The following is a 20,661-nucleotide window of genomic DNA, read 5'->3' on the forward strand; positions in this document are numbered from 1 at the left end:
ATACTGTAGTTTATATGCAGCAACAAAAATATTAGAACACAAAACTCTATATATATAATATAAACAAGCATTACAAATTCACTTTAATCCAGGTTTGTTGCCCTCTTTCATTTATCTCTACAGGGTGTCTTTACAGAAATTCAAAGTCAATATAAGTCAGTATCTCATTCATGCTGTGCGGAAGAGTTTGTGTGAGTGTACTGTTGTTTTCGTACGCCCCTTGAGGCAAAGTGGCTGACTTCATAGAAAGCAGAACTGAGATATCCAAGACTGAATTTAACAAATCTCTTCAATGTCAATGTCAATATCAAAAAAACAAAACAAAGAAAGGCAATAAAATACGTTGTAGAAGAATAAAAATGTTCTTTAAATGGTACATGAGCTGCAATTTTATTAGCTCAAGCTCTCTCCCTTTCTTTCCTTTGCTCACACTACTACTGTATGTTTTGGACATCAGATATAGAGCCATGATTCATGCAAGTACTTCCTCATCTTCCTTGTTTCTAAATACAGAGGACTTCAAAATAGATTTTTTTTTTTTAAAAAAGCACTAAATACATACAAAAACTTTGCTATAAAAATGTCATTACAGTATCAGATCCTTCATGGACAGATAAACAAAGGGGCATTTATCTTGTGTCTGCTGTGGGGAACCCAGAAATATCAGAGGGCAGAAGCTACAACTACATACGCACGGAGGACATGTACAGGTTCTGAGATGATAATCAGGCTCTGTCTGTTGATTGTTTAATCAAAAACTACTTTTGAACTCTACACAAACATGCATTTCTTATTATTACTACTTATTTTATACAATTATGTACATTAATTGACCTGCATTCTAATATGTATAATATTTCCTTGTTGATAGGCTTGTAAGAATGAGGAAATGCTACACATGGAAAACAATGTTTTGGATCTCCTGATTGTACTATAACTAGTTTTATTTCTTTTTTAAACACACAGTGGCAGTGTGATCAGAAAACCTAGCTATGTAGTTGCTTGCCACTCTAACAGGACTGGTTAATTGCTCCTGGGGGACTCTGTGTTTATGGTCATGGGTTCAGTCAGGGTTCTTTTCACTCATGATGTATTGAGGCAATGCAAGCCAGAAATTATTTTGCCCCCTTATTGATGGGTTTACATTAATATGCTGTAGTGTTTCTGGGGACTTTGAATTAAAATTTACAATCAACAGTCAGGCACTGGTCTCATTGTTGTCAGGATGTTTACCTATTGATTAAATGATCAGTGCGAACTGGTGGAGGTCTAGCTGTGAGCATATATTAAGCTGTAGTTTGCTCCCCATGATCTCTTACTTTTCTCTTTTATCATGACTAGAGAAAACTGCAATGATGGCAGTAATGTTGCTTTAGAGTAATGAACCTGAAAAGCTCTGTACCCCAAAAGAGATGACAATAAGACACATTGAGGCAAACATCAAAGTAATCAGTGTCTCTTTAATTTACAGTCTCTAAGAAATAAACAGTAACATCTATTAAAAAAGCAATATCCCCTAAGCAGGTAAACAATTATATGTGAATCTCAATCTGTGGGCCTGTACTGTACAAATGAGATAAGTGCACCCACAGCAAGGCACAAAAAAGTTTGTATTTCAATATTACAGGCAGTTTGCCAAACAGAGGTGAGCCTAATCCTAGACTTAAAAAGATATGTACTGAAAAAACATTATTATTCTAGGACTAGACTTAATTCTTGACCTACATATAAACTGCCCTGTGTTTATGTTTCTTACAAACTACATACTAATCAACAGATAATTTTGAGCCTCTTTTATCACAATGTCATAGTTGCACACAATGTGCATAATAGATTAAACATAACTGGCTGGAGAGAAGTTTAAGAACAGCAAATGAAATTCACATCAAAATCTGTTGCGATAAGAGGAAAGTCCTCTTTACGAACAAAGTCAAAATCCTGCTTTCCCAGGTACAAAAACTACAATGAATGTCTCAGGAGGAAAACATATAATCACTATCAATATTATACATTGATAAGTGGTATCCAAGATCAAGCAAATAGCTACTGTGAAGGATAGAAATCTCTGACAGCATATTAAATGTAATTAAAACAACAGCTAATATTGTAGATCTGTTGGCTGTTGTACAATGAAAGACTGCTGAGCGTAACCTTTGACCCTTTACAGTTTGGTCCCGTTGTCAGATCAGGGTCATTTGTAGAGTGCTGAATTGGCTAAACAGTGATGTTTTTATGTCAACAGTGCACTTATTGCTGTTAATAATAATCCAGGCAGGACACAGCTGAAAACAACAAAGCGACTCTATTTTTAAAACTCATGGTTGGGGAATTAAATTAGTTTTAAATGCATCTACCAATAAAACAATTTATCTGGTAGACTACTCAGAAAACAATTAATTAATTTTCATAAGTATAAGGCACTAGCTGATTTGATCTTCAACATGATTTTATTCGAGAAAAGTGTAAATATTACCAAAACTCTGCATGAAAATGTGATCATATAAAGCAAAAAAAAAAAAAGTGTAACAAATCCAAATTCTGAAAAACAGCAATTCACCCTTTTAACAGTGCTTCTACTAGTCATATGTGGTGTCCTGATGAAGGAAATGACCGTGTCAAGTAAAAGTAAAAGTGAGCAGTCCAGGGAGAAATAAAAGCATAGAGGTTTTTCAAGCAATAGCTGAGACTGAAAACATTTTAATCTGCATTTGTCAATCCGTTGTTGCGGATAAAATCACTGAGTCAGATCCCATTAAACGCAGAAGACAGTTAAGATTCTTAGATGACTTTGCTTTGATGCTCAAGTATTTTCTCCATTGATTTCTTCCTCTTTATGGTCCTGTTCTGTCTCCTCTTCCTGCGCGCCACCTTGTTCCCCGTTGACGTGGAACTTATCGTGAGCCCATTTGGAGCATTTGCTGTTGGGACCTGCGGTCGCTTTGCGTATGATGAATCGTGCCCTTCCACGCGAGAAGTTCCCCCGTCCTCGCCCTCGGTTGTCCATCCACTTGCACTCTATCTCACCCTCTCTGTCATCGTGCTGAGTCAAAGAAGGAAAAAGGGATGGAGGAATTGTATGAGGCAGATTTGACTAAATGACGTGTATGTGTGTGGATTTAATCAGAAATGGGAGGCATTAATGAGGGAAGAGATCTACCCTACCAAGTAGTATTTTCTGCTCTTTGGAGTATATTCTGGGTCCCAGTCTTCACTTTTTGGTTGTATTGCCATGTTTGCAGGGTGACAATGTGAACTGTTTCCCTGATAATTTCCTCTGTTCCAGCCCCTTCCACGAATTCGTACCTGCTGTAAGTTGGGGAAAAAAAGACAAGGGATTGTAAAGAACCAAAACTTCCTCTCTTCTGACTTCTCTTCAAAAAAACATGAATTTGACTTACAAATCCTCCACGTGGCCTTCCTCTTTCAACAGGTCCAGGTGACTCCTTTTGATCCAGTCGGGCCCTGTTAAAGCCTTCATCTTTGAGATCAGATTTGTCATCGAGCAAATCATCTACTTTTTGGGAATTAGAGGATGAGGAAGACGAGGATGAACTGGAGCGAGAGCGCTTCTTCTTACTTTTCCTACAAGGAGAAATTTAACATGCAAATTCCCACATGCTCAGTTGTTTATCATGCATGTGGTTTACCAACAGTATTCAGTGTAATTGTGGATAGTCTCAAAAAAGTCAGGGCAGTTGCACATACTTAGATCTCTTGTGGCATTTGGAGAAGTTTTCCACAGATCTCTCTCTACTAGAATCTGGGGAATCTCCCATATCTCTTCCCCGATCCTGATTATAATCTCTTTCATGGCTGGAATACTTTTTACGCCGTTCAATATCCAAACGAAGGTCCATTGGGTCACCCTTTTTTCCCCCGCCGTCCTGAGCAAATCAAAACAGAACAAAACGTCGTGGACAGACTTTGGATTAGCAAGTAGATGCTATCAGTCTGCTCTCAGCCAGCTGGTTTGTAAACTAAATAGTAGGGTCCATGGGTAAAAAGGAGAAAGACCTAGGTAACAGCCAGCTGGCATGAATAAAACCAAGCCATTCTGGAGTGAGTTTTCCAGTGCACTTTACGGGCCAAACCAGTAGTTTTGCATTTTTTTTAGCCTATTAACTAAAATCTCAACCATTTTCCCAAAACACAAGTTTTTAGATTCTTCTGCCATCAAGTCAGTTGTACCATAATATGGTATGAAAATCAACTTGCAAAGACTTTCCTGCATAGGCAACTCATCAACATTTAGTCTGTTTTATTTTGTGTCACAAACCTCCTCATTGGTACATTTAAGTGCTTATGGGAAATGCCAGCAATCCACTGCTCAGCAGTAATGAACAGCACCAACATAATTAATTATCATCATCCTGCCTTGTTTGTCCTCCATGTGTAATACGACTTCCAGCAGCCACAATTTTAAATGTTGGAAGTCTCAGTGATCATGTGCATTCATGGCAATTTTTTAAAAAGTGTTTTAAAAACAGTCCCTGATGCTTCTCCTATTTCATACAAGTTTTAAGTCACTGTTATTCTATTATCATACTATACTGATATGAACTGTGCCAATAGCTGTATGGAAGGTGGGAAACCAATCTAAAAACTTTGATGTATGCTTTGGGAAATAGTTGGTTGTAGCTAATGTATGTGCACTTTATAGATAGATTGGTTATGACATGCAAAACCTCCATCATGGAAATAAGAAGAACAAGGAGATACGGTTGTTCACGCTAATTTTAACGTTTTTTTTTAGTAGTTTTTGCGCTTCATGTTTATCAAATGTGTCATCATGTGTGTCCATGCGCATCAATAAAGAAATATTGTGAGGGTTTACTCAGAAAGTTAAGCATGTAAATACAAGCACAGGTGCATTTATTGCTTGCTGTTGGTTATTTCCGTTCCTTATTTTTGTAAAGGATACTTACGAAGACAATTTCTTAGAGTCCTTTGAACAGCTTGGGCACAGCAGCTTCCATTTCTGACCTTATTTGATTCATTAGCCTTGGTCAGGCTTGTGCCCACAGTATAACCAATTCACCATGTGTGGAGGTGATTTATATCAAACAACAAAGTCAAAGTGCCATATTTTGCATTTGCATTTCTTAGACTTTGAGCATCTCCCTTCAAGGAAAGCCACAGGCTTTAAGAGAGCACAGTCTAAAGGCATCTGGCTTGCTGACTGGTTTGCTGTTGTTTGTTTTTCCAACATACTTCATACTGCAAAATATTCAGTCACCTTGTAAGTGCCCTCCTCTGAGCTTTTCATCGCCTCAAAAAGTTGAGAGTGTTTCTTAAAAGCACTTGGTGAAACATCAATTCTCCTGTGAGAAAGGAACACAGTTAAGAAAAAAAAACAATTAAGATAATACAGGTGTCAAAAAACAAACATGTGAGACACATTGAACAGCAAACACAACATAAAACAGAAAAAGAACAGAAAAACTGGTGGGAAAATAAAACTGACCTCCACCGAGCATGAGAACAAATAAGCCAAGATAGTCTGTTGATTTTCAGGTAGGAAAGGTGAGAGAAATACCTGAAAGCTGTTAAAAGAGGAGGTGAAGCCACAGCACACTGAAGGTGAGAGGGTCACTCAATAGGCGACTCTACCTGTGTATCTCTGGGCTTTTTCTTGGCTTCATCATTTCCTTCTCTGCAGCTCGTCTTTGGTACAGGGTGAATCGCTCGTTTAGAGTCATTCCAGAAGATGGAAAGTGCTGAGCTGTACAGAGAAAGAATAAAGTGAAGTTATTTGTGCATCTCATTTCTGTCACTTTTCCATCCAACTGTGATGCCTTGTCAAATATGGAATATTCTCATGTATCTATCAGTTTTTTTTCCAATAGAGGCATAGTTAACTTGGGGTACAAATATTATTATGCACAGAACTCTGCTTTAATTACTCTGCTTTAAACAATTAATTGATTAGTCTATCTTTTCTTAAATAAGTCTCCAGACAATTTACAATATCAATATACTGTGTCACTATTAAAAATTAAAATCTTGAATAACTTCAATGGCCAAAGCAAATAAAAAAAAATGTAGTGCTATTGGAAATGACAGATGCTTATTTTAATTTCTCAAAAACTCAGACTGATCTGTGCTGTGAATAATAAGTGAAGACGTGGCTTAGACACAGAGAGGGCTCACCTTTAATGTGATGAACGATGGCGACAATGTGTTGAGCAAACAGCTCAGAGGGACTCCTCTGTAACTGGGCAGCCTGAACATGTTGAAAGATGGAGCGAAACTCCTGATCCCTTTTTGAGGACTGCACAAGATCCTGAGAAAACTGTCGCTCCTCAGCTAAAATATCAGAAGAGCTGAAAATGGGGAAAGGCATTTTATTTAGTCCCCTGCTTGTCTTTTAAAAAAGCTATTAACAGAAATCACGTTGCTCTTTAATGAAATAAAACAACATTCAAACATGGGAAGCGGATGTGCAGTTAATATTACAAAGTTTACAGATGTATAGATTGGACTGCAGATAAGAGTATAATGTTAATTGCTCACCTTAACAGGCTATCCCCAAGGAAATCCATTCTGACATTAAATTTTGCTTCCTGTTTTCTTGAGGACTTGAGAGGTGAGTCCTCACCCCTGATCATAAACATCTCTCTTTCGGAGTTCCTCCTTGGTGGTGGTGTAGGAGATGGGACGGTGGGAGATTTTACCACATTCCTGGCTTTACAACTCCTATCTGTGGACAGTTCCTCAAAACTTCCTGCTAACTCCCTTTTAGCAAAGGCAGCAGCAAAGGCGTCAAGGTCATTGCTAGCTACCTGTGAATAGGCCGCATTCTGCCATTTGCCAAAGCACTCTTCAAACATTCCTCTAGCCAAGTGAGTGACCTTGCTCTTTGGCTTAGAGGACTCATCCCCATTGTGCCGGTCTTTGTGAAGAGACTTTGAGTGGGGCTTTATTATCATCTCCTCCTCTTCCTCCGCATCGCCAGATAGAAAAGGAGAAGCTTTCAAAAAGCTGCTCAGAGACACTTCACCATCAGTGTCCTCTTTGTGCCTTCTTGACACTGAGTCAGAGATTACTGTGGATACTTTGCCGTTTACTTTCCCTTGCTCCATATCCACATCATTTTCTTCTGCATTCTTGCCATTTTCCCAAGAAGATTTAGCTTTTTTATTTTGCTCCTCCAAAAACCTAAACAATGACAAAGAGATAAAGATCTGTATCTAACTGGGCATGCTACTTGAGAGACAACTTAAAAAATGAAACTTGTGGCAAATTAATTGATCATCAAGGTTGCTTATATTTTCTCCAGGTCTTGGATTAAAGGAGTTATCTGACAAGATGTCTTATTAGAGCCTCTACAAACAAGACATTCTAAAACAGTTGTGACATATGAATCTCTTTTATCTATGAAAACAAAAACAAAAACATAAAAGCATAAGATATTTCAATTTAAAACAACAATGTTTTTTCACAAGGCAAATATTTTGAATCCCTCTGAATTCCCAAATCTTATTGTATTCTGTTAAAGATCCAGTGTTTTGAATTTAGTGGCATCTAGTGGAACGGACTTGGTTTTAATCCCAGTATGTTTTAAGTTTATAATCACCTGAAAATAAGAATCATGTTTTTGTTACTTTAGAATGAGCACTTTATATCTACATAGGGAGCGGGTCCTCTTCAGTGGAGCCCGCCATGTTGCACCACCATGTTTCTACAGTAGCTCAGAACAGACAAAACAAACACTGGCTCTAGACACCTTGCGTTTACATGCCAGGAAGGGGTGGGTGAGGGGGAGCTGTATTCAGTTGGTTGCAATCTGCAACCTCACTGCTAGATGCCACTAAATCATACATACTAGACCTTTAAGACAACCCTAGCTAACTACTCAAAGCTTGCAAAGTCAAGAAAATGCTACAGTAAAATTATTCTGTGGCCTAAAATGTGTATGTGAAAGCATCAAAGAACTAAACAATAATTCATAACATGTTATCAACTAAGTTTGCTAAAACAACATAATTTAGCTGAGAGAAGAAGAGTAAAATCAGCCTTACTTTCTGAAGGCAATGGAGATTGCTGTTTTATCTCCATCCTGGTATTCTTCGCTGGAGAAGAAGTCAAAGCTGGAAAGCATTGGATTTAGATCTTCCTGTGAGGGTTTTTTTGTAGAGGAGGAACTATGCACCGTCTGCCAGGAGGGGGCGCCATTGCTGATGTCATTTGTGTTTTTTGTGGAGGGACTAGACTGGTTAGCAGTTTGGCTATTCTGACCAACAATAACATCACAGCTTGCCAGAGGACTGGCTCTCTTTGGACTGCTGCTGCAGTCTGCCAGGCCCTGCCAGGGCCCCTCAGTTTTCCCACTGCCTGTACCTTCCTTGACATCTCCTGCGATTACCCCAACGACCTCCGCTTGCTCCCCATCTCCCACTCCTCCCTTTTGGACCTCCTTGGAGGCTGAGAGATCCTCTTTCACATCTTTGGAGTTTTGGTTGGGAAGCAACAAGGATGGCCTGCATTTTGGAGAGGGGGATTGTGAGGAAGAGGAAGAATGCTGTGAGTGTCTGGATAAGGGTGAGGAGGATCGGTCAGAGTGACGAGACTGATTATGAGGTGGGCTTCCTGAGCGTTTCTGGAAGCTGTGAGATCGTCCTTGTGAATGGTTTTGCTGCTGCTGCTGCTGCTGCTGGTGTTGCTGGTATTGATACTGTTTTTGAGGATGCTGCTTGTAATTCTTCCAGTTGGGGCGGAAATTATTGTTGTTGTAGCCACCGCCCCCACCACCACGCTGGTAGCGTCCACGTGGGAAGTAACCTCGCCCTCGGCCCCTGAAATTGTATGGCCTCCGGAAGCCGCGGTGGTAGCCCCGGAACTCCCGACTGTTCTGGTATCCCCTCTGATATTTCTTCTCCCGGTTATGAACTGGAGAATGAGATCTTGACCGTGACCGAGACCTAGAGCTGTGAAAGAATTAAGGAAAGACAGAAATCACATTATTAATTTCCAGAAAGAGACCAATACAGATAGAATAAATACATTTTTTTCTGGCCTCTGGCCCCAAATAATACAACACTACAACAAACTCTAAATAAGTTGAGTTCTGATACAGTTCCATTGTCGGGCAGATGCATGCATACATACACATTTGACATTAAAATGGTCTTTTTCTGTTTATCAGTGTTCAAAAAAAAAACATTTAAAATCTACTTTGATTTGATAAAACATGAAAACTTCCAAGAGGGGTGAATACTTTTTATAGTCACATATGTTGTGCAGCCTGCTTAGTATACTTGAACTTACATTGACAAACAAACAATAAAAAATACTACTTACTGTAGCAGATCGCCACTTTGAACCATTCTGTTCAGTTTTCTTTAACAGACACCAAACATGTAACAACCAAAACAGGCTAGCCAGTGGCCCAACATATGGAAGATCCACACCTCAATAACATAAATTTGCATTGCACAGAAGTGCAGATGCATCCGGCAGCCATACATCAGTTGGAATTGGTAAAACATATATTGGTGTATATAGGAGGGCTTCTTCATGCAGTAGCGGAGAATGAGGAAAAGCAGAGATTCATCAGTGTGGTGCTGAATCAGGCTGCAGGGTCAGACTAGTCCACATGGTGGCTCTGCTGCTCTTCTGCAATAAAAACTTGTGGAGCACTCCAGCCTGAACATATAACATCGTCTTCAGATTATGATACTGTATGTTCTGTTCTTCGAATCGAAAAAACGATTTAATCAGCTCAGCATTCTCTTTTTAAGCCTGACCATATTTCAAGACAATATCCACAACTTTCTACTGGTATCTTGTGAGATTATGAATGTATCAAATCCGGTGTAGACGTCAAACTAGTTATGTTTTGCACGTATTTTTTAAACCACTACAACAGTCAATAAATAGAAAGTAACTAACTGCTTAGTCAGTTTATACATTAAAACTTTGTTGCATATAGACTGCAACTCAACTTTAGTACAGTATAGAAATGTACAAAAACAAGTCTGGAGAGATATTACAAAGTATACATTTGTATAAACAAACCAAAGCTTTAAAGCAAACACATTCTAAAACCCTATAAACACGCTCAAAATGCACAAAACTCACCTAGTGCGTTTTTTCATTGGAATACAGAGTGATTAAAGAAGGCAGCGCACTAAGCAGCACTGCACACCCACAGTGCGAGCTACAGAAACGGCATCTCCTCTGAACAGCTCTAATGGAACGAGGAGTCACATGGACCATATGAGGGGGAAAAAAAACTCCTACTCAAATCCTTTGACTCTGTGCTTGCCAGTTACAAGGGCTGGCCAATCATTTCAGAGAGGATTTATTAAAAGATCAATTAGACACAGATTCCTGTTAAGATCGTTGCACATAAATCGTTGCAGATATGAGCGTCTTCATCATGTTGCCACTTAAAGCAAGAATATACTATAGCTTCTCTTTTTAATCATATGATAAGTCACTGAGAAAAGTACTTTGATTCTGGGTCCCATTAAAGTATTGACTTAGATGATGGTGTTTAAAAGCAAGGCAAAGTGACAGTAAGAAAGGAGTCACTATTAAGGAAATGTAGTGAAATAAATCATTTCTAGATGTAAGTGTAGATTTGTTGCTTTTGGGGGTGTTTGTGTGTGCATCTCCGTTTATGTACAACTCATGCAAATGTGTGCATTCAGGCTTACAGTACTAGTGGGACCACAAATCTATTTGCACATGTGCAAGGTAACTTCAGAAAGATTCCTTCCACGTCCCTTCTTTATGCTAATTTTAATGTGCTGCAACACTGCCAGGAAATGAGCTACCCTGCCATTTTACTGCCATGCCACAATCATGCTGCCAAAAGCAGCAGAAGCATCAGAGTGAGGCCACACTCTTTCTTCCAAATGCACATCATAGACAGCAGATAACCCAACAGCCAGGGCACTTTTATTTAAGCAAAGCAATGGAAAACAAATACTGCCCTGATAGGCTTGATAAAATATTTTCATATGCCACTGAGGTCAACTAATGTAAATCTTTCCCACAAAATGCACACTGCAATAATATTCACTCTTAAGTAACTTCACTAACCGGCAGCTGAACTCTCTCTCAAACATCAATTTCCTCTGGACACAGAAGCCTTCTCCAGAACTTGGGTACGACCCAAATCCATTAATACTCTACACCAGCATTGATCGTTCATATGAGAACCAAACTAAAAGTCCAGGACAAGACAAGGTTTTACAGATAAAAACAACACATCTACAGCAAACAGGAAACCCTGGTTATAACAGAATACAGAACTGCTTGTTGACAGTTTCCCTACTATCACAAATAAACTACCAGGATATGTAGTTTTTACATGTAAAATATTAACAGTGCGTTTCATTGTTAGTTCTTTCAGACAAGTTTAGATTTGACAGAATTTCAGTGGAAAAGGAAGCGGGAAACATGGGATGTGTCAAGAGTTGAAGTCTGTCCAGAATGAGGCAGCGCTTTGACTACTGCACCTGCTGCTAATTTCTCATTCTTCATGACGACCAACTTTTTTGGTTCACAGTCAATCACACCATAAGCCTAAGAGGGATCATTGCACTCTTTATTCATATGTACTGTATAAGACCTTTAAAGACTCAACAAATATTGTTATAATAAGTCTTCTCTGCCAAAACAGTTTGCTGCAGCAAAGGCAAGACAATGTTTTAATAGGGGTGTCTTTACCAATACAGGACAATACATTTGATCTTTACAAAAACACAATACAGGCCATTATTGTTAAGGAGGGTAGATCATAAAATGAAAATCTACCTGTAACGATGCTTCCTAGACCGGGATCTGGAGTGACTTCTGGAGCGAGAGGTGGACCGGGATCTTGACCGGGACCTTGAGCGGCTCCGAGACCGAGAGGCTGATTTTGTGGATCTGGACATCACTGCAGACAGCCCACCTCAAACTGTCATACAAAAGAGTTGCACATCCAAGTTAGGATTTTGATAAATGTCAGAAAACAGACAGTGCAGAAAATAATAATGGCTATCCACCTTTTTCAAGGTACCGGCAGCAAACAATGAATATTGGCATCTGGTATAACAATGGTCATGTGGAGTGAAATTAATATAAGGAAAATTGAGTCAAAAAATCCATGGAACGGAATATCCAGCAGAGATAAGCCATCGGAGATGCGCTTCAAAAACAGTCTTCACGCAAAAGCCGAGTGAAGTGACTGAACAGCTGTGAAAAAGGAAGGCAATCTGTAGTGGTGTAGGGCATCCAAACAGAACCAGTTTTATTTAGTCACTGATCATTTGCATAGAGGGCAGTCTTATGTCAGTCATCTGACTACTTAACTATTGAGCCAAAATACTAATAGAAAAATACAGTTATCAGTAAGATGTGTCATACTTTTTTCATATACTGTACATACACATGGTGATTTACACCATAAATGAAAACCCATGATAGAAATGTTTGCGCTTGAGTCTCTGTCCTCTGTGTGTATAAGAAAAAACAAGAGACTGTTCAAATATGATGGAAAAAAAAACAGGATGTTCAGAACTATTTTTCGAATGAGTCAGTCTCAATCTATCACTGCATTTCTTTGAAGGATCAACCAATGATGTGACAAGTCTCAGTCTTCTTTGAAGCTTCACCACTAATGCACACTTAAGCCTTATTTAACGTCTTAATATATATATATGAATATATATATATATATATATATATATATATACACACACATATATACACTGTATATTTTCCATTTTTTTTCAAACTTGGAAACTCTAACTTTCACTGAGAAAGTGACAACTAGAGAAAGTTAATGATAACAGGATTTAAGTATTTATTACAAATAACTGCACAAACCATTTTGAGGAAGCAGCTTAAGACCATATTATGCTGTCTGTCAAGGAGAGCAGGTTTCAGCTCCATTAAACACAGTGCTGCTATGTTTAATGGACCATTAAAGCACTGTTAGGACTCTTGACAGAAGATTTAGCACTTAAGTATAATTTTAGATATACAACAATCTACACTTTGCTGTGCAGTAAATTTGCTCTCCTTGAAAATGTATGCTCATGATTAACTATTAACTACTTTAATTATTTAGTTGTCAGTTTGCTTGGATGTTTTGTATGTGTCATTGTTAGAAAAGCACAGGTTACTGTAAACTTATATGACTAATCCAAAGATAATACTTATACTCCCCCCTCCAGCCACTAGATTGATGGGAAAAAAGTTAATTTGCTATGTAGCTACCTCACTCTACCACATTTGCTTATGGTTAATGATCTGCTGTGGATGCTCACTTTGGACTGTTTGTTCAGTGCACGCAGACCTCAGTAAACTTCTAACTTCAAAGGCTGTTTTTTTTCTCTTCTCCTCCAGGGCTCCACATGAATACTTCCAAAAGAATTAATACAATTCTATAGCAGGAGCATTTCGTTCTCTCCAAGGTCCACAAGGCATTATCTGTGACATATGATCCTCTGAGTACAGTAAATGCCAGGGATCAAATAATTGATCTTTCATTATGAGAGTGATCTTCAGGGACTTTGGAAGGAGGAAATTGCCGAATACACATGACAGGGATTTCAAAACCAGCGCACGCTATCACATGGTGGTCCCAGTGTGTATCCTTGCTACTATTTTGGAGGGTATTGAAATGGATCCATCCTCCCCCCGCCCATGCTCTATGAACGTCCCACTCTCCTCATTCCTGGCAGCTTGTTGTTTTTGGCTTTCAGAGAATAATTTCCTGAAGGTCCAGCCTCAACAATTTAGCTTACTGAGCACATTTCAAGAGTGGCATTCATATGTGCCCGTTTCCAGCATGTGGTAACCAAACAATGAAATACATGAATTGATGATTGACTTGATTTTTCTTTATATACCAAAAGAGATTGGCCTTGTAGTCAATTCTTGGGGAAAAGTTTCATTCTGATAGGTTTTTTTGAATTCGTTGTAGTTGTAGTAATAGTAGTAATAAAAAGGTAATAAAAAGTAATAAAAGGTTTTATTAAGCTTTTTGTGGTTTTCTGTTATTTTTATACTGTTATCGTGTCATATATCTATGGTCAAAGGTCCAAAACTTGAGACGAACTTTTGTAAAAACGCTCCATGACAATCAAAAGCAGGGGCTTCAACCTGCTCTCAACGCTTCGTTTGCAATGTTACCTACTTCCTTCCTGATGTTGACATCAGATTGTTCATGCATGTCCACAAACGGACATCCGTTTCATAGCCTTTGTTACTTAGGCTTTCCCATGGGCTGTTTGCAATGCATATTTGAGAAGTTTACATTTTGAAGTGAAATCCTTCTACTACTCTTTGTTTACGTAGCCTCCTGGAAGTTGCCAGCGATAGCTTCTGGACGCTAACCAATCAGAACAGAGTGTCCTCATTGGGAGGGTGGCCTTAAAGAGACAGGCGCTAAAACAGCCTGTTTCAGACAGAGGCTGAACTGAGGGTCAGCGTAAAGGACCAGTATAAGATAAATAAGGTTGTGTTTTTTTGTTTGTTTTTTTTAACTGTAAATCATGCAAAGGGTTTCCAGTAGAGCCCCAGATTATAAATATAGACCTGAAAATGTTCATGATACCTCCCCTGTAAAACCACTACATCTGTGTTTCAGACATTTTCATAAGGCTGACAATAGTTTCATTTTAGACTTTTGTGTGGCTGTCGGCAGAAACTGTATACAAAACAGCTATACAAAGCTAAGGTTCCCCAACCAAAGTGCCCATAGCATTATGACTGCTTTATTACCACAGAGAACCTTATTTTGAACCTTAAAGTGTGACTGTATGTATGTTCAGTACATGTGTGTAAGAAACTGGTCTCTGCCTTCTGTGTTCAATATAAAAACTAGATGGTGAAATTGAACAGTGGGATCTGTTTCTATAGACCCACTCTGAACGCTTGATTGATAACCAGCTGCAGCTGCACAGTGTGTGGTCGGCAGCCTAATCACTGAGATTTCGGCCTGTCAAAAAGGCTGTGGCAAGCTTGGTCTTTAATCACTCACTACTGGATTTGTGCACACAAAAGCAGTTACTGACACACATGCACACAAATGCACACACACGTGTCTTGCTATACTTGTGAGGACTCTAAATTGATTACATTTTTTTACCTAATGACTGCTTCCTCTCCCTTCCTATATCATCCTAAACCTGAACTAACCACTTCACCCACTGCCAACCTCATCTATGTACCCATCAATCACTGAAATGACATGACTATTAATGACCTCCACACTTGTCAACACTGTATCAAATGCTACACTTGATAACACAGTCACAAATGGCCCCACAGTACCAAGAAAAACATCGTTCCAGGTTGAAAGTTTAACTTCAGTCATCGTGGTTTCAATCTTTTATCGGGGACATAAATCATCAGATGGGGGATTTGGTATGAAAAAAATCATCATAAAATAGAGAGTACTGATAAGTGTACTGCCAGTAAACCCAAGATAAACTTTCCTTGGTTGCCTTGAAAGTGGGACAAAAACCAGGAACAAGACAGTATTAACTGGAACAACATATAAAACTAGAAAAGTGGGTCTTGCATACAGATTAATGCAAAAGAATTGTTGGAAAGAATCAAAATAATACAGTATGATGAAGACATAGATGCATTTTGAATACAGAATGGTTCTCACATGGATAGAAATTCAAGAACATGCACACACACACGATTAAGAGTCCCCATGGAGCAGAGAACGACAGCTGTATAATCCTCATCACCTGTTTATTTCATGTAACGGCAAAAGTAGCTCTAAACAACAATAGTCCAGCAACTTGATACATTGCTCAAAGAGTACAAGAAGAAACACTCCACTCAATCAGCTGGCCTATCATTAAGACCGGGATGCCACAGTGGCAGCTGGAATCACATTTGCTATCTTTATGTGCCCCTGGGACACCCGCTCACTATTTCAGAAAAGCCACAGCAACTGTCATTGGCACAATCTTGGGTTATTGAAATATGGCCGTGCCTCTTACTTTTCCCTTAAGACACTTCACATGCTGAAGCAGTTAATGGATAGCAAAGCCACCGGCAGGGCTGTGAAAGACGAGATAAACTGTACAGCTTCCTCCTCGGGTGATTAAATGAAAAACAACTGCCTCTGAATAGCCTGTTTCATTCACTGAAGTCTGGCTTTTCATTGAGTTTTGTTCAGGTCTTAAGGGAAGCTACTGTTAACTAGTAGAAAGACAAACAGATGACCTCATGCAGAGATTTCATGCAACATTATTCTTTGCTTATCACTTAAAGTGACAGGTGAGAACCCCATTCAACTTGGCAGTGAGCTTGGCCACAAGTTAAATGATAACATGATCCCAGTTTCAGCTAACTTTTTTGACTATTTCTGAAAGGATTTGTGCCTCTTTTAACATTCAGTTACATTTGAAATAATATTTACAACAGTAATCAGCACTGTCACACCACTGTTTGGTTTCTATGATACACATTCAGGCTGCTTTTGACTGGAAAATGACACAGCATAGTGTCACTGAGGCATCCTCACACCAACATGCTTCTCATCTGTCTGTCATCACCATGTTTGTGGAACTCTGCTGCATACAAGAGGGAACTCATCAGCTAAAGGTCCTGTCTATTTTAGTCAGTTGGGAACGGCCTGGCAAATGATGAGTTATAGTGCTATATTTCCAAAATACGGACAGTTGTCATTTGTGTTTTGGAGTCTCTGGATAAAGCCGGAGACGTGATTGGTGTTTATGTTGCTGATTATGAGTGGCATGTTGTATAACCAGAAGACTTTCATTTCTACTGTGGAGGCACCGGTTCATTTAATTCAGTGAGGAGTGAGACAACCAAGTTTTTTTAAAAGTCACATGTAAATGTTGCTATTTTTATGTTTGTCTGAAAAGAAATGACACAACAGTGTTTAAATAATAACAGCAATGTTTAAGCCACATACACATAGCAAATTGATTCAATTATCAATATATAATCACAAAAAAGATGGCTCAGACAAAAGTGAAAATAAAACTAAAGGAGTTGTAATGCTACTTCAGTACACACCAGCATACTTAAACACAGACACACCTTTTTCATTGTGTGTGTATTTTCTGGCAGTTGGTGTTTGTTAAACAGGATTGGCTTCAACCAGGATCCTGTAGCCTAAGATGAAATTGCATGATAATGTTTTCAAACTTTTTTTGACGTCAGTGGACCCCTGAAATAGATTCACATTGGACCACAAAACCCACTTAGATACACATTTACAGGAAACACATGTAGCGTCAATTCTTGTTGCTATATATGACTTGGTAGGTTTGTTCCAGGATTTCAACTGTTTACTGTAGGTGGAGGTTCAACTTAGTAAAACATGCAATCTCAACAGTCCTTCTGTCATTGGGCTAACCGCTAAAAACAGCAGTCATACTATTGGTAAAATTAAACAACTCATTTTACTGAGTTACCCCTTGAATCTTCTGGTGGTCCAAGGATCCACGATGGAAACCACTGAACCACTGCACCGTTTTCAAGATATAAATGTTGACTCAGCATCTCTGCTGAGCTTCCAGCAAATTATCCAACCCTGACTTCACAGATATTTTCATTACATCCATTCAAGTGATATAAATGTGAGCCACATACTCCAAATGATCAGAGCCAGTGGGTCATGTCCAGGATGGGACACATCCTGGAGATTCCTCATGGTCATCATATTGTATGCATGAACCTACTTTATGATGCTTCAAACAAGCAGCAAGGGACAAATAAGAAAATAAATACTAAATCTATGAAGAATAATCCCATTGAGAGAGCTTTCAGAACCACGGCTCCCTTTGTAGCTGTCACTAGTAAGTAAGTGTTGTTACTTTTCCAGTCGGTAGCCTATTTGTTCCTTCCTTGTTCTCTCCACAAATGCAAATTTGTAGCAAAATTTGGTGGCAATGATATTTCACACAGTAGCATTTTGGCATTATATGATCCCTGTGCTTAACGTCCATTTACGTCCCGTTTTTCATGCTGCTTCCAGTGCAAATACATTATTTTCTGTACATTTCCGCTGTCAAGCAAATTATTGCCACAAAATCGATAGGGTAAAAAAAGAGAAATAAAAGCTACCCACCGGTCGGCGTTGTCGTTCAGTGTTGCTGCGTCACATTCAGGCACCGCGCTGTAGTATTGCAGGAATGAGTTATAGGCAATTTCTCCCTGGTCTACTGTGTGTTTGTGCTGTTGTGCCCAACTTCTGTCAAGTGTGTGTGTGTGTGTAAGTGTGTGTGTGTGTGTGTGTGTGTATGTGTGTGTCGGCTGGAGACAGTGTACGGTGTTCAGAGAAAGGAGGTGTGACCGCTCCGTGCAGCTCAGATTCAGATTTCCTTCCGCCTCAGTCCGTCACACCTTTCGCTACATCGCACTGAACGAGAGCGGCGTTCAGTAGCCTAGTAGAAATACAACAGGCTAATAGTCCCGCCGCCTTGGAATGACATCATTTTGCCCAATAACGAAAAGTCACTGTAGTTACCGTATGAGTAAAGGAAATAGACACTGTGTGTGTGTCTGTGCTACACAGTGGTGTTTATTATAGCGAAGTCATTGTATTCCTATTTGTCAACATTCATGTTCTTCCTCTATTTGCCCCATCACCATTTGTTAGTGGGAAGCATATTTTACTTAGAGGAACACACACACAGTTTCATTCAAGTGTGTGTAAAAACAAGTCAGGTGCCCCTATGAACACTGAAAGAGGTTTCGCTCGCTGTAATCATTCCTCCTGTTCATACTGGCTATTAAAAGATCTCCTTCAAATGTGTTTTCAGTGTAAGTGATGGGGGGCAAAATCCAAAGTGTGTCAACAAAGTCATTTTGTGCAAAAATGTATTTAAAAGTTTATCTGTAGCTTATATGAGGCTTCAGCAGTCTGAGTTAGTCATATCATGTGGATATCTGCCACATTTACAGTCTTATTAGTATCAAATTCCCCCTCTGTGTTTTCTCGGACAATGTTTCCCTGTCGAGCTGCAGTGGAAGTATAGTAACAAAAAGAGGGACTTTGGCACTATAAACACTGTAACGATGAAAGATATCCACTTGATTTGAGATGGCTGAAGCTTCATATTAGCCTCAGACAAACTTTTAAGTATATTTTTACACAGAAGGAGGCTTGTGGGGTTTAGTCCCCATCACTTACATTGTAAGTGCATTATGAAGGGATTTTCTAATGGTCAGTATGAACATGAATAATTATGGCAAGAAAAACCTATTTCAATGTTCATCTGGGCACCTGACTATTGTTTTAAGGCAGACTTGAAAACTGTGAACCCGTACTTTAAATCCGTATGTTTGAGTATAAATGGACTGAAGAATACACATTCATTTGAAGAGAGGTCATTTGAAATGCCAATATGACACCAATCATACCAATTTTGAACAAAACTCTGCCCAAAACATGAAGGTAAGAACCACAAAACCAAACCAGTTGAAGTTGTCATATCAAGCCTCCAGCAGAATAATTGTAAGATCAAAGATTTTCAACATTGTTTCCAGAACTCATAGTAATTAATTAATGAACTCTCACACTAGTCTCTCCGCCTGGCCATCACACCTTTTGATGTGGTGGAAATTTGGTAAGTCTTGTATTTGAGTACCCCTGATCTAGAGCATCCAGAGTTTCGCATAGAAAACCTTTTTTTCTCATACTGCCTCTATCCATTTTATGGCTGGAGGAGGAAAAGAAGATTTGTATATGTATTTGTGTTTTGTTTTGTTTTTAAGCCCTACAAAGCTATGTCCAGCAACTGAATATGATCCTCACTGCCACAATATGATAAGTATAGGTTTTCCAGCTCCATTCAACTACTGATTTTTCAAATGGAAATCATAGTTAGAAGCATAATGAGACACATTATTTCTGATTTTGATCACATCTGAAACAAACATCACAGTTACTGTAGTTTGGCCTTTTGATCCAGTAGCTCAAACTTGATGTTGTTGTGCTTCAGCCCTTTTACTGTTGAGCTACATGCGGATATCGAGGAAATATCTCCTGAGCACAGTGGTTATCTCTCCGTGTCTCCAAGCAAAATGTGCTGCAGCAGTGTATATTTGCATTGGAAATACATTCACCCATAAATGGCTATGTGTGCAAATGCCACTGACAACATCCTGGAAGTGGCCCCCATCACTTACATTTTAAATGCATTATGACGGTATCTCCCAATGATCAGTATGAACAGGAGGAATGATTACGGCAAGAAAAACCTTTTTCAATGCTCATTTGGGCACCTGACTATTGTTTTAAGACAGACTTGAAAAATTGTGAACCAATCCTTTAAGTCCAATTTTAAATTGTACTGTAAGTATTTTCATTATTGCCAATTAAATTACAAAGGGAAATGTGCTTTTGCACAGTCTGAAGCCCCTTTCACGCACGCAGTCTATCCCTGAGATGTTCAGGAACATTTCCTGCATGGGGTCATGTGTGAATGGGAGCAGGGATCAATATTCAGGGAAATCTGTACTGCCAATTTCCCACCTCAAAACCTATTAACATTTCAGATAAAAAGCAGATATGGCTGTGTTGTGAATGAAAGCAGTAATATTGCAGGGATAAGCACATAAAGGGTTACATCCTTCTGACGAAAGACACTTTCACAAGACTCCGCTGATGACTTATTTGAATCGGTGACATATTTACAGTTGCCTTTCCAATGCTTCCGCAGG

The 20,661-nt window shown here is 39.0% G+C and overlaps 1 protein-coding gene across 4 annotated transcripts; it reads right to left on the bottom strand.

Annotated features, from left to right (window-relative positions):
* Positions 1-1,440: 1,440 nt before the first annotated feature.
* On the bottom strand, positions 1,441-18,286 carry thrap3a (thyroid hormone receptor associated protein 3a). 4 transcript variants are annotated; one of them, XM_044358197.1, is made up of 11 exons: positions 18,065-18,286; positions 11,767-11,911; positions 8,022-8,927; positions 6,514-7,158; positions 6,151-6,323; positions 5,611-5,722; positions 5,237-5,321; positions 3,706-3,884; positions 3,399-3,582; positions 3,163-3,306; positions 1,441-3,040 (listed from the first exon to the last, which is right to left on the bottom strand). In XM_044358197.1, the coding sequence occupies exons 2-11, from the start codon at positions 11,886-11,888 to the stop codon at positions 2,801-2,803; spliced, it is 2,790 nt and encodes a 929-aa protein (XP_044214132.1). In that variant the 5' UTR covers positions 11,889-11,911; positions 18,065-18,286; the 3' UTR covers positions 1,441-2,800. The 4 variants fall into 4 exon arrangements, with proteins under 4 accessions (XP_044214132.1, XP_044214131.1, XP_044214134.1 ...); XM_044358196.1 differs by lacking the exon at positions 18,065-18,286 and adding an exon at positions 12,000-12,236; XM_044358199.1 differs by lacking the exons at positions 11,767-11,911; positions 18,065-18,286 and adding an exon at positions 10,081-10,197.
* Between the last annotated feature and the right edge of the window lie 2,375 nt (positions 18,287-20,661).

Source organism: Thunnus albacares, chromosome 8 (assembly GCF_914725855.1).
Source record: "Thunnus albacares chromosome 8, fThuAlb1.1, whole genome shotgun sequence".
Taxonomy (NCBI): Eukaryota; Metazoa; Chordata; class Actinopteri; order Scombriformes; family Scombridae; genus Thunnus; species Thunnus albacares.